Source organism: Balaenoptera ricei, chromosome 4 (genome assembly GCF_028023285.1).
Source record: "Balaenoptera ricei isolate mBalRic1 chromosome 4, mBalRic1.hap2, whole genome shotgun sequence".
Lineage (NCBI taxonomy): Eukaryota > Metazoa > Chordata > Mammalia > Artiodactyla > Balaenopteridae > Balaenoptera > Balaenoptera ricei.
In genome coordinates this window covers 23,334,451-23,348,878 of record NC_082642.1, presented here as the reverse complement: position 1 = coordinate 23,348,878, position 14,428 = coordinate 23,334,451, and the positions used below count along the sequence as shown (strand labels likewise).

At 36.2% G+C, this 14,428-nt stretch overlaps 1 protein-coding gene across 1 annotated transcript in view; it reads left to right on the top strand.

Moving 5' to 3' along the window:
- Positions 1–14,428, top strand: part of SRPRB (SRP receptor subunit beta) — a 31,379-nt gene that overhangs the window by 5,619 nt on the left and 11,332 nt on the right. The window contains exon 5 of the mRNA XM_059920305.1: positions 8,044–8,180. Within this exon, the coding sequence (XP_059776288.1) occupies positions 8,044–8,180 (137 nt within the window). The remainder of the gene's footprint in view (positions 1–8,043; positions 8,181–14,428) is intronic.

The following is a 14,428-nucleotide window of genomic DNA, read 5'->3' as shown; positions in this document are numbered from 1 at the left end:
TACACATGTCTAACCTCCCCTACTATCAGCATCCTTCACCCCAGTGGTTCATTTGTTACAACTGATGTACCTAAATTGACACATCATAATTGCTCAGTCTGTATTTTACATTAAGATTCACTCTTGGTGTTGTACATTCTAGGAATCTGAAGAAATGTACAATGATATGTATTCACCATTATAGTATCTTAGAGAGTAGTTTCACTGCCCTAAAAATTCTCTGCCAGTTCATCCTTCTCTCCCCTAACCCCTCACAACCACTCATCTTTTTATTGTCTCCATAGTTTTGCCTTTTTCAGAATTTCATATAGTTGGAAACATACAGTATGTAGCCTTTTCATATTGGCTTCTTTCACTTAGTAATATGCATTTAAGTTTCTTCCATGTGTTTTCATTGTTTGATAGCTTATTTCTTTGTAGTGCTGAATAATATGCCATTGTTTAGATGTACCACAGTTTATTTATCCATTTACCTATTGAAGGACATCTCGGTTGCCTCCAAATTTTGGCAGTTCTGAATAAAGCTGGTTTTTGTGTACCCATAAGTTTTGGGGTAAATATCAAGGAGCACAATAGCAGAATAATATAGTAAGAGTATGTTTAGTTTTGTGAGAAATTGCCAAACTCTCTTCCAAAGTGGCTGTACCATTTTGCATTCCCACCAGCGATGAATGAGAGTTCAGTCACTCTGCATCCTGACCAGCATTTAGTGTTGTCAGTGTTCTGGGTTTTGCCATTCTGATGGGTATGTAGTGGTAGCTAATTGTTGTTTTAATTTGCATTTCCCTGATGACATATGATGTGGAGCATCTTTTTATATTTTCTATTTATAAGTTATTTAAATCTTGTTTGGTGAGGTGTCTGTAAAGATCTTTGACCCATTTTTTAATTAGGTTGGTTGTTTTCTTACTGTTGAGTTTCAAGAGTTCTTTTATATATTTTGGGTAACAGTCCTTATCAGATATATCTTTTGCAGATATTTTCTCCCAGTCTGTGGCTTGTTTTCTCATTCTCTTGATGTTGATTTTTGTAGAGCAGAAATTTTTATCTTTACTGAAGTCCAGTTTACCATGGATTCTTTTCATGGATTGTATTGTATCTAAAAAGTCATTGTCAAACCCAAGATCATCTAGGTTTTCTCCAGTGTTATCTCCTAGGAGTTTTGTAGTTTTGGTTTATGTTTAGGTGTGTGATCCATTTTAAGTTAATTTTTGTGAAAGGTGTAAGTTCTGTATCTAGATTCATTTTTTTGCATGTGGATGTCTAGCTGTTCCAGCACTATTTGTTGAAAAGACTATCTTTGCTTCATTTATTGCCTTTGCTCCTCCATCAAAGATCACTTGACTGTATATATGAGGGTCTCTTTCCGGACTCTGTTCTATTGATCTGTTCTCTCACCAATACCATGCTATCTTTCTTACTATAGTTTCATAGTAAGTTGGTAACATCAGTTCTCCAACTTTGTTCTTCTTCAGTATTGTGTTGACTATTCTGGGTCTTTTGCCTCTCTGTATAAACTTCAGAATCAGTTTGTCAATATCCACAAATAAGTTGCCAAGATTTTGATTGGGATTGCATCGAGTCTATAAATGAAGTTGGGAAGAACTGACATCTTGACTCTATTTAGTCTTCCTATCCATGAACGTGGAATATCTCTCCATTTTTCTAGTTCTACTTCAATTTTGTTGATCAGAGTTTCATAGTTTTCCTCTTATAGATCTCGTATGATTTGTACCTAAGTTTCATATTGTGGGATGCTAATGTAAATGGTATTGTGTTTTTAATATCAAATTCCATTTGTTCGTTCCTGATATTTGGGTAAGCAATTCACTTGTGTATCAACCTTGTATCCTGCAACTCTGCTATAATTGCTTATTAGTTCCTGAGCTTTTTGGTTGATTTTTTCAGATTGTCTACAGTCATTTCATGTGCGAATACAGACATTTTTATTTCTTCCTTCCTAATCTATATACCTTTTATTTCCTTTTGTTGTCCTAATGCATTAGCTTGAAATTACAGTACGATGTTGCAAAAACATTGGTGAGATGGGACATCCTTGCTGTGTTCCTGGTCTTAGCAGGAAATCTTTGATTTTTTTCACCATTAAGTATAATGTTAGCCATATGATTTTTGTAGATATTCTTTATCAAGTTGAGGAAGTTCCCCTCTATTCTTAGTTTACTAGGAGTTTTTATCATGAATGGTTGTTTGATTTTGTCAAATGCTTTTTTGGATCTATTGATACGATTTGTGTGATTTTTCTTTTTTAGTTTATACATCAATGAAATGATTATGTTAATTGATGTTTGAACGTTGAACCAGCCTTTCATACCACTTGGTTGTTGTGATACTGTGATTTATAATGAGAAATGCATATTTGGTCTTCATCCCTGTTTCTGGCACAGAGCTCATAAAACCCTTAAAATTTCCTAAGTGATGAGAGTGATAAAGGTGTCTTCTGTTGTTTTTGAGGTGAGTTTTGGAAAGCACCTAAGGATGGGGGCTGGGTGCCAGGAGAACCAACCATGTGATTAGAGAGTTGGAACTTTTCATTCCCATCCAGGGAAGGGAGAGGAGAGAGGCTGGAGGTTGAATCAGTCACCAGCGGTCAATTGTTCAGTCAATCACACCTATATAATTATGCCTCCATAAAACCCCAAAAGGATGAGGTTCATAGGGCTTCCAGGTTGGGGAACCAGAATGCTTCCACGTGCCACCCTACAGGGCCCAAACTCCACGGGGACAGAAGCTCCTTTGTTCAGGACCTCACCATATGCGTCCCTTCATCTGGCTGTTGATTCATATCCTTCAATATCTTTTGCAATAAACTGATAATTTAGTGAGTTAAATGAGTTTCCTGAGTTCTGTGAGCTGCTCTCACAAATTAATTGAATCCAAGAAGGGGGGTCATGGGAACCTCTGATTTATAGCCAGTCAGTCAGAAGTACAGTTAACAACCTGGACTTCTGACTGCTGTCTGAGGTCCCCGCTACCAAATTAATCAAACCGAAGGAAGGAGTTGTGAGACCTTCGAGTCTGTAGCCTGTTGGTCAGAAGCACAGGTGACAGTCTGGGCTTGTAATTGGCATCTGAAGTGGAGGGCAGTCTTGTGGCACTGAGCCCTTAACCTGCAAAATCTGATGCTATCTCCAAGTAGATAGCGTCAGAATTGAGTTGAATTGTAGGGCACCCAGCTGGTGTCAGGAGCATTGCTTGGTGGTGGGGGAAACCCCCATCCCCCACATTGGAATTGCGTCCAGAACCAATCATGGTGTATAAGTCTTTTCATACATTGTTGGATTCGATTCGCCAATATTTTCTTGAGGATTTTTACATCTGTGTTCATGAGATATTTATCTGTAGTTTTCTTGTAATGTCTTGGTTTGTGTTTTAAAGTAATGCTGGCCTCATAGAATGAGTAAGAAAATATTCCCTCTTTCTATTTTTTGAAAGAAATTGTAGAGAATTTGTATATTTTCTTCCTTAAATTTTTTTAAATTGAATATATTTGACATATAACATTGTATAAATGTCCTTAAACATTTGATAGAATTCACCAGTGATCCCACCTGTGCCTAGTGCTGTCTGTTTTGGAAGGTTTTTAATTATTGATTCAGTTTATTTAATAAATACAGGGCTATTCAGATTGTCCGTTTCTTAGGTGAGTTTTGGCAGATTGCGTCTTTCAAGGAATTGGACCATTTCATCTAGGTTATTACATTTTTGGGCATAGAGTTATTTATAGTATCCCTTGATTGTCCTTTTAATGTCCATGAATCTGTAGTGATATCCCCTTTCATTTCTGATATTTGTAATTTGTGTCCTGTATTTTTCTTAGACTGGCTAGAAGTTTGTAAATTTTATTGATCTTTTCAAAGAACCAGTTTTTGGTTTTGTTGATGTTCTCCATTGATTTCATATTTTCTATTTCATTGATTTCTGCTCTTTTATTATTTCTTGCGTTTACTTTAGATTTAAATTACTCTGATTTTTCTAGCTTCCTAAGGTGGAAGCTTAGATGATTGATTTTAGGTCTTTCTTCTTTTCTAATAAATGCATTCAATGCTATAAACTTCACAGGGTATAGAATTCTAGGTTTTAGGGATTTTTCTCTTAACAGCTTAAATATTTCACTTGATCTCTTCTTGCGTGCATGGTGTCTGAGAAGTTGGATATAATTCTTATATTGCTCCTCTATAAGTAAGGTCTTTTTCCTTCTGGCTTGTTTTGGGATTTTTTCTTTATCTTTGATTTTCTATAATTTAAAAATGATATGGCTAGGTATAGTTCTTTTAGCATTAATCCTGCTTGGCGTTTTCTGAGCTTCCTGTGGTTTCTGTGGATCTGTGGTTTGGTGTCTGACATTAAATTGGGGAAATTTTCAGTCATTATTGTTTAAATATTTCTTCTGTTCTTTTCTCTCTTTCCTCTCCTTCTGGAATTCCCATTACATATATGTTACACCTTTTGTAGTTGTCCCGCAGTTCTTAGATATTCTGTTACGTTTTTTTAAGTCTTTGTTCTCTTTGCTTTTCAGTTTTGGAGGCTTCTATTGAGATACCTCAAGCCAGAGATTCTTTCCTTCAGTCATGTCCAGTCTACTAATAATTCCATCAAAGGCTTTCTCCATTTCTGTTAGGTTATTTTTGATCTGTAGCTTTATTTTTAGTTAATTCTTAGAACTTCCATCTCTCTCCTTACATTGCCCATCTGTTTTTGCATGTTGTCTACTTTATCTTTTAGAGCCCTTAGCATCACAGTCACAGTTTTAAATTCTTGGTCTGATCATTCCAACATCTCTTCCATATCTGAGTCTAGTTCTGTTGCTTGCCCCTTCTCTTCAAACTGTTTTTTACTTTTTAGTATGTCTTGTAATTTTTTCTTGATAGCCAGACACAATATACTGGGTAAGAACTGCCCTTAGTAACGTGATGAAGTGTGAGGGGAAGGGAAGTGTCCTGTGATTAGGTCTCAGTCTTAGTGAACCTGTGTCTCTGGACTGTGAGCTTCATACTTGATTCTCAACTGATTCCTCAGTAAGTTGTATTTTTCTGTATATATGTGTTGTTCTCTCCAATTTGGGGGGGAGTGATTTGCTGAATAACCGCACTTCTCTGATGAATCTAAATGCTGTTGATTTTTCAGTCTGGTTAGCTTTTTACTTGTTAGAATGCAGTGGTGACTTCCAGCTTCTTTCATGCTGGACTGGAAACTGAGAGTTGTGCGATTTTTTTATTCCTCAAACAATTGATACAAATCTAGAACTGGCAAATTTTGCTATAATTGGGTTTTAATTTCTAATTAAAATTTTTTTTTCCACTTTCAATTATAAATTTTTTACAATTCACAGTGTAATTACTCTTTGATCCAAGTATTTTGGGTAGCTAAAACGTTCAAAGTATGTAAGATACAAATGAACTCAAATCCTAATCACAATAAATGCAAATTCAAAAGATATTTACTGCAGTGGACCCTTGAACAACATGGGTTTGAACTGTGTGGGTCCACTTATAGGAGGGATTTTTTCATTTAATATGTGCTGCACAATCTGTGGGTGGTTGAATCTGGCAATGCCAAATCTCAGATACAGAGGGCCGACCGTGAAGTTATACGCAGATTTTTGACTGGAGGGTCAGGCCTCTAATCCCCACATTGTTCAAGGGTCAACTTATAGTATATTGATCTGAGACTTATAGTTTTTCAATCCTACCTTTTTTGGTTAATCAAGTTTCCCTAATCTCATTTTTCCCCCTCTGCTTGTTTGAAAGTATGCTATTTTTTCTTTTTTCATTGTTACCCTCTACTCTTTTTTTTTTAAACTTTGATTACTTAACAAAAGTTTAAAATCAATAATATTAGTATTCTTTCACTGAAACTTAAAATACCTTACTTTGATCTTCCTCACATCTTCCTTTCATTTTATTTTTCTTTCTTCTTTTTTAACACCCAACAGTTACTAATTTTTTTCTCCATCATTCAGTGATCACCTAGAATTACCAGGATGTTGATGGATTTCTTTTTTCTCCATCGCTTCTTGCCTCTTACTCTTTCCTTTTGATTCAATTTTCTTTCATGTATATCTTTTGGATATGTTTCCAGAAATGGTGAATAAGAGATAAAAGTTTCTCATCTTTTGTTCATTTGAAACTTTTTTCATTGGCCTTCATTTTTGAATAACTGTTTTAGCTGAGTATAAAATCCTGGGTGGCAGTTATTTCTGTTTTCACATTGAAGGCGTTACTCCTGACTTCAAGTATCTGTTGTTGTAGATGAGAAAGCAGTGCTCAATCTAATTGTCATTTCATGATACAGAACCTATTTTTTTAATCTTGTATTCAGGGGTAGATTATGCTTCTGTTCAGGGGTGATTTAGCTTTATCATGGTTGGGATTCAAGTGTACTATTTCAGTTGAAAGATTTGTATCTTCAGTTCTGGAAAATTCTCAACTGTATCTTTTTAGGTAGTTCTATTTCCAAATTCTCACTTTCACCTCCTGGAACTCTTATTAATAACATCATTGAACCTTATCGTTTCTGCTCTTCTTGTCTCTTCTCTGTCATATCTTCCAAGTCTTTTTACCTTGCATATAGTTGATATTTTTGTCTTTATTTTGTAGTTTATTATATCCTTTTCAGCTGTAGTATTCTCTGCTTAACTTTTCCATTGTGTTGTTACTAATTTTGTTCTTTACTTGTAAAAACATATCTTTCAAAATCAGCCTTTTTTTTAGTACTATCTTTATTCTTTTATTATGGTGTCTAGTATTCTTTTAAATAATTTAAAATATTTTACTGATTGCTTTATTATTTTTAGTTTTGACTGCTGATTAATCTGTCTTTGTGGTTCTCCCTCATAATGGTTTATTTACTGTGCTTTGTAATTTTGATCCAGAACCCCTGTTGAAGGGGATTAGATTTTGCTGTTGATGTTGTGGTTGCTGTTTTTTGTTTTTTTTTTTAATTGCTTTAGGTTATGAAAGCCTCTCTCCAGAAGGGGTTCATATTTCCTTCTGTTGGGGGCCATAGGAGTTCACTGAGTCTGGCCCAATTTTTATATATCTTCCTGCTTGGGGATCTTACACCATGAGATAGTGTAAGTTCATACTCTGTTTCTGTGTGTGGCACAGGAGGCCTGGTGATTCAATTCTTCTTGGATTATTTTCCCACACCGCTGTCTGTTAGACTGCATTTAAGTAATAGGCTTTGCACAGAGTGTTCAGTTCCAGCTTTCCAACTCCATGTTGGCTGTTGCACATCTCCTGGGCTTTTAAATCCTCATTCCTAAAGCCTATTATCTGCTGTTTTCCTGGACTACTTTGCTTTAGTTTTGATATCTCTTTATTTCTGGCACATGAGGATTCTCACTGTTGCTGCCTTAGGTTGGGCCCTACCTGGTCACTCTGCTTCTAGTTTGATTATCCTCTTAGTTGTATCTGTCTTTCATTTAGGCACTAATATTCTTTGTAAGACAGAAAAGCATAAACTCTTTAGGTCAGTGTGTTGCACCCCTTTGCCATCTGACCTGGTTTTCCTTCATTTCCCCACCTACCTGTGTATTAGCTTACCTTGAGTTCTCCAAGGCATGTTGTTCCACCACTTTGTGCCCTGCACATACTACTTTCCAGACAGTCTTTGCCACAGTAGTATTTTGTCTGGCTAAAATTCACTCAACTATTACATCCTCCTTTAAGTCTTCTTGACCTGGTTTCATGTAAATTATCTTCCTTTTTATTTCTATTATAGCAGGTACAAGGTCTGTTGTAGTGTTTTATCACATGGTTTTGTATATGACAATTTCCTGGACTTGAGGGGAGGCATCATTTTCTATTGTCTTTTTAGATACAGTCATTGAAACATAGTAGCACTAAGTAGTCCTTTGTTAAGTATTTGTGTTGTATGATTACTTGTGCAGACACCTGTATGTGAGTTTGTTTTGTTTTATTCATTAGGATTGAATTGGGCAAAATTAAGGATATCGTTTTTTAATATAATGCTGCACTATTGCATGCTCACATGGCAGTTTTTCTTTTTTTCCCCCTCCAGGGCTATTGTGTTTGTTGTGGATAGTGCAGCCTTCCAGCGAGAGGTGAAAGATGTGGCAGAGTTTCTGTATCAAGTCCTCCTTGACAGTATTGGTCTGAAGAACACACCATCATTCTTAATCGCTTGCAATAAGCAAGGTACTATCATGTTTTCTGGCAATAATAGTTGAGATTTTTCTGGGATTGCTACTAAGAATTAATACAGTTATCTGCAATTGTTATTACTGAGGATGAGAGACAATTGCTAATGAACTATAAATTAAGGATTTTAAATCTTAAAATTTATTTATACTCCAGCATTTTCATTAGTCTCCCTTACCAGGCTGTTCTAAGGAGTGACAAAGGAGTGATTATTATCATTTATTCTTTGATACAGTGTTTTATTTTTAATCGTAAATCATTTTAATTTACCAAGTTACGTTCATCAGATTGACAGTATGTCATATCAGATACACAGTTGAGGAAGGACAGGATGGAGTCTCTCCTTTTAAACAAGTTTGCCATCTAGCACATTTCATCAAGGAGAGTTTGCAGAAGTGTTTTTCTTTAACCTCATAAGAATGAAAAACATTTTAGTCTCAGCCAGTAAAACTAGGCTTCAGTTTTATTACCTTTAAAATTAGATTAGGAGTGATGTCAGCATCATGAGGCGTAAGACACCTTCTTTGTCTCTCCCCTTCATTCTACAACTAGTAAAACATCCAAAACTCAACAAAGGTTCCTCTGCCCAACACACTAGGATGCTGGAGAGATCCACAAGTCTACTTCTGAAGGTGGGTGGACTGGAACACATAGAGGAGGTAGAACTGGGGGAACAGTGGAAGAATGTCTGCAGTCTTAGCCTCTGGCCACAGTGGCTGAGCCTGAAGCCCCAGAGAACCCTGTAGCAGCAGGGAAGACAGCACACATGGCTCCAGCCTCCTGGCTGCAGTAGCTCCTTTGGCCACAGGGAACCCCGCAGCAGCAACGGTGGTGGGGCCTGTGACCCCAGTCCCCTGGCTCATGGCAGTGCTGCACGCAAACCCGACAACCCCAGATGTGGCGAAGGTGCCCGTGACTCTGTCTCCTTCACTTCTCCCCACACCCCCCTCCAGCAGCAGTGGCCACCCAGGCCACCGTGGAGCTCAAGCAGTGACAGTGAGGGTACCAGTGACACATCTGGCAGAGGTAGTAGAGGGTGGAAAGTGCCAGTTCTCAAATATAGTCAGAGGCAGTTCAGGTAAGAAAAACCAAAAACTTGTGCTATAGCAAGAAAAAGAAAAGAAAGGCCTTTATTTTCCAACTTGTTGAACTGTAAGAAGCAAGGAGAAAAAAAAAGCTTTACCTACATAAGAAAGGTATTTGCTACTTCATATGCACTGGCAGAGGAACAGTTTGTCAAGTACCATGTAAAACCACAGTACACGGTGTCGCAAAAAGAAAATGAGAGTTCTCCAGCAACCAAACTTAAGTCATGGAAGATTGCAATCTAACTGATAGAGAATTCAAAATAGCTGTTATGAAGAAACTAAACAAGCTACATGAGAACTCAGGAGGGCAGTTCAGTGAGCTCAGGAATAAAATTAATGAACAGAAGAAATACTTCACCAAAGATATTAAAAGTCTAAAAGAGAACCAAACAGAAGTTCTGGAGCTGAAGATGTCAGTAAATGAGACGAAGAATGCATTAGAAAGCACTGGAAATAGAGCAGACCATATGGAAGAGAGAATTAGTGAGCTTGGAAATAGAGATCTAGAAATGATTCAAGTAGGAGTGGAGAGAGAACTAAGATTTTTTAAAAAATAAAATTTTATGAGAACTATCCAACTTCATTATCCTTCATAAAGATGTTTATCCCAGAGGAAGAAGAGAGGGAGAAGGGAACAGAGAGTTTATTTAAAGAAATAATAGCTGAGAATTTCACAAACCCAGGGAAGGAACTGGATATACAAGTCCATAAAGCTAAGAGAACATTTAATTATCTCAATGCTAAAAGACGTTCTCCAGGACACATTATGTTAAAATTGTCAAAATTCAATGATAAAGAATTTTAAAGGCATCCGGAGGAAAAAAAACAGTAGGTTACAAAGGAACCCCTATTAAGCTATCAGCAGATTTCTCAGCAGAAACTCTATAGGCCATGAGAGGATGGGATGGCCTACTCAAAATATTATAAGACAAAAACTCTGCCAAGAATCCTTCCAGCAAAGTTATCCTTGAGATACAAAGGAGAAATAAAGACTTTCCCAGACAAAAGCTGAGGGAGTTCATTACCAGTAGACCTGCCTTACAAGAAATGTTGGAAGGAGCTCTCCTACCTGAAATGAAGAGGCAAAAATACACAAAACTTTGAGTAAGGTGATAAATAGATAGAATCAGAAAATTGCAACTTTACATCAGAATAGGTTGTTAAGCAATTACACCATAAAGGTTAAAGGGGAAAAAGCAGTAAAAATAATTATAGCTACTGCAGTTTGGTAATGAACTCACAATATAAAAAGGGATAATTTGAGATGACAAAAATGTAAAAGGGGAAGAGGAAAAGAACAGAACCCATATAATGGCAATTGAAGATAAGATCTTATCAGCGGAAAAAGGACTATTTTATCTATGAGATGTCTTATACAAACCTGATGGTAACCACAAAATATAAGTCTAGAGCAGAGACATGAAACTAGGAGGAAACTAGTAAACCACCAACTAAGATGTCAGGCAGAAACAATGGAGATATAGAGCAACCAGAAAACAAAAGATAAAATGGCAGTACTAGTCCTCATTTATCAATAATCACCCTAAATATAAGTGGATTGAATTCACCAATCAAAAGACACAGAGTGGCTGGATGTATTAAAAAACAAGACCAACTATGTCCTGCCTCCCAGAGACTCATCTCAGCTCTAAAGACAAACATAAGCTCAAAGTGAAGGGATGGAAAATGATACTCCAAGCAGCTGGCAGCCAAAAGAAAGCAGGTGTAGCCATCTCAGATCAGATCAAATAGACTTCAAGCCAAACAAGAGAACAAGATGGACTTATATAATGATAAAGGGGACAATCCATCAAGAAGATGTAACATTTATTAATATATAAGCATCTAACATAGGAGCACTAAAACATGAAAGGAATTATTAACAGACCTAAATGAAGAAATTGACAGCAATAATAGTAGGGGAGTTTAACATCCCGCTTACATTAATGAATTGATTATCTAGACAGAAAGTTAACAAGGAACCATTGGCCTTAAATGAAGCATTACATCAGGTGGAATATATATATATACACACACACACAAACACACACACACACATATACATACATACATACATATATACATATATATAAATAAAACATTCCATCCCAAAGCAGCAGAATACACATTCTTCTCAAGTGCACATGGAACATTCTCAAGGATAGACCATATGCTGGGACACAAAACAAGTTTCAATAAATTTAAGACTGAAATCATATAGAGCATCTTTTCCTACCACAAAGATTTGAAACTAGAAATCAACTACAAGAAGAAAGCTGAAAAAATCACAAATATGTGGAGACTAAACAACATGCTCCTGAACAACTATTAGGTCAATGAGGAGGAAAGGAGGAAATAAAAATACCTGAAGATAAATGAAAATATGGCATACCAGATCAATAGGATGTATCAAAAGCAGTACAAGTTTATAGCATTACTTGCCTACCTCAAGAAACAAGAAAAATCTCCAACAGTCCTTACACCTAAAGGAACTAGAAAAAGAATAAACTAAGCCCAAAGTCAGTAGAAGGAAGGAAATACTAAAAGCCAGCAGAAATAAATGAAATAGAGACTAAAAAGATAACAGAAGAGATCAATGAAACTAAGAGCTTGTTCTTTGAAAAGATAAACAAAATTGACAAACCTTTAGCTAGACTCACTAAGAAAAAAAGAGAGAAGGCTCAGATAAATAAAATCAGAAACGAAAGAGGAGAAATTACAACAGATCCCACAGAAATACAAAGGGTTATAAGAGAATACTGTGAATAACTACACCAACAAATTGGACAGCCTAGAAGAAATGAATACATTCTTAACAATCAAACAACCTTCCAAGACTGAATCTTGAAGAAATAGAAAATCTGAATAGACTGATCACTAGTAAGGAGATTAAAACAATAATCGCAAACCTTCCAAAAAAACCAAAAGTCCAGGACCAGACAGCTTCACTGGTAAATTCTACCAAATGTTCAAAGAAGATTTAATACCCATTCTTCTTAAACTCTTCCAAAAATGTTGAAGAGGAGGGAACACTTCCTAACTCATTTTATGAGGTCAACATTACCCTGATATCAAAGCCAGACAAGGATAACACAAAGAAAATTACAAGCCAGTATCTCTGATGAACATAGATGCAGAAATCTTCAACAAAATATTAGCAAACCAAATAGAACAATACATTAAAAGGATCATACACTGTGATCAAGGGGGATTTGTTTCAGGGTTGCAAGGATGATTCAACATCTGCAAGTCAATCAACATGATAAAACATTTTAAAAGTCATGATCATCTCAATAAATGCAGAAAAAACATTTGACAGAATTCAACATCCACTTATGATAAAGACTCAATAAGATAGGTATAGAAAGAATGTACCTCAACATAATAAAGGCTATGCATGTCAAACCCACAGCTGACATCATACTCAACTGTGAAAAACTGAAAGCTATCCCTCTAAGATCAGGAACAAGACAAGGATGCCCACTCTTGCCACTCTCATTCAACATACCTAAAGACTCCACCAAAAACCTATTAGAAATAATAAATGAATACAGTAAAGTTGCAGGGTGCAAAATCAATATACAAAAATCTGTTGTGTTTCTGTACACCAACAACAAACAAGCAGAAAGAGAAATTAAGAAAACAGTCCCATTTAAAATTGCAGCAAAAACAATAAAATACCCAGGAATAAATTTAACCAAGGATGGGAATTCCCTGGCGGTCCAGTGGTTAGGACTCCACACTTTCACTGCTGAGGGCGTGGGTTCAATCCCTGGTCAGGGAACTAAGATCCCACAATACATTAAAAACTACAAAACATTGTTGAGAGAAATGGAAGACACAAAGAAATGGCAAGATATTTCATGCTCATAGACTGTAAGAATTAACATTGTTAAAATGTCCATTTTATCTAAAGCAATGTGCAGATTCATTGCAACAATCCCTGTCAAAATCCTAATGACATTTTTTGCAGAAACAGAACAAAAATTCCTTACATTTGTATGGAACCATAAAAGACTATGAATAGCCAAAGCAATTCTGAGAAAAAGGAACAAAGCTGGAGGTATCACATGCCCTGCTTTCAAAATATTACTACAAAGCTACAGTAATCAAAGCAGCATGGTATTTGGCAGAAAAACAGACATCCAGGTCAATGGAACAGAATTGAGAGCCCAGAAATAAACATATGGACAGTTAATTTACAACAAAGGTGCAAAGAACATACAATGGAGAAAGAACAGTCTCTTCAGTAAATAGTGTTGGGAAAACTGTACAGCCACATGCAAAAGAATGAAAGTAGACTATATTCTTATACAATACACAAAAATTAACTCAAAAGTAGATTAAAGACTTGAGCAGAAGACCTGAAACCATAAAACTCCTAGAAGAAAACAGGGAGTTCGGACTTTGACATGGGATTTAGCAATATGTTTTTGGATCTGTCTCCTCAGGCAAGGCAAACAAAAACAAAAATAAACAGGTGGTACTATATCAAACTAAAAAGCTCTGCACAGCAAAGGAAACCATCAACAAAATGAAAAGACATCCTACTGACTGGGAGAAGATATTGTCAAATCATATTATCTGATAAGGGGTTAATATCCAAAATATATAAAGAACCCATACAACTCAACAACAACAAAAAACCTGATTTAAAAATGGGCAGATAACCTGAATAGATGTTTTTCCGGAAAAGATATACAAATGGTCAGCGGGCACATATGAAGATGTTCATCACTAGTGAAGATGAACATCATTAATTATTAGGGAAATGCAAATCAAAGCCACAATTAGACATTACCTCACACCCGTTAGAGTGACTGTTGTCAAAAAGAAGAAATAACATGTGTGGGCGAGGATGTGGAGAAAATGGAACCCTTGTGCACTGTTGATGGGAATGTAAATGCAGCCACTGTGGGAAACAGTACGGATAGTCCTCAAAAAATTGAGAATAGAACTACCATGGGATCCAGCTATTCCACTTCTGGGTATTTATCCAAAGATAACGGAAACACTAACTCAGAAAGATCTTTGCACCCACTACTGTATGGTGATGGATGGAAACTAAATTTTTGGTAGTAAGCACGGTGTAGTGTATACACAAATTGAATCATAATGTTGTACACATGAAACATATGTTATAAACCAGTGTTACCT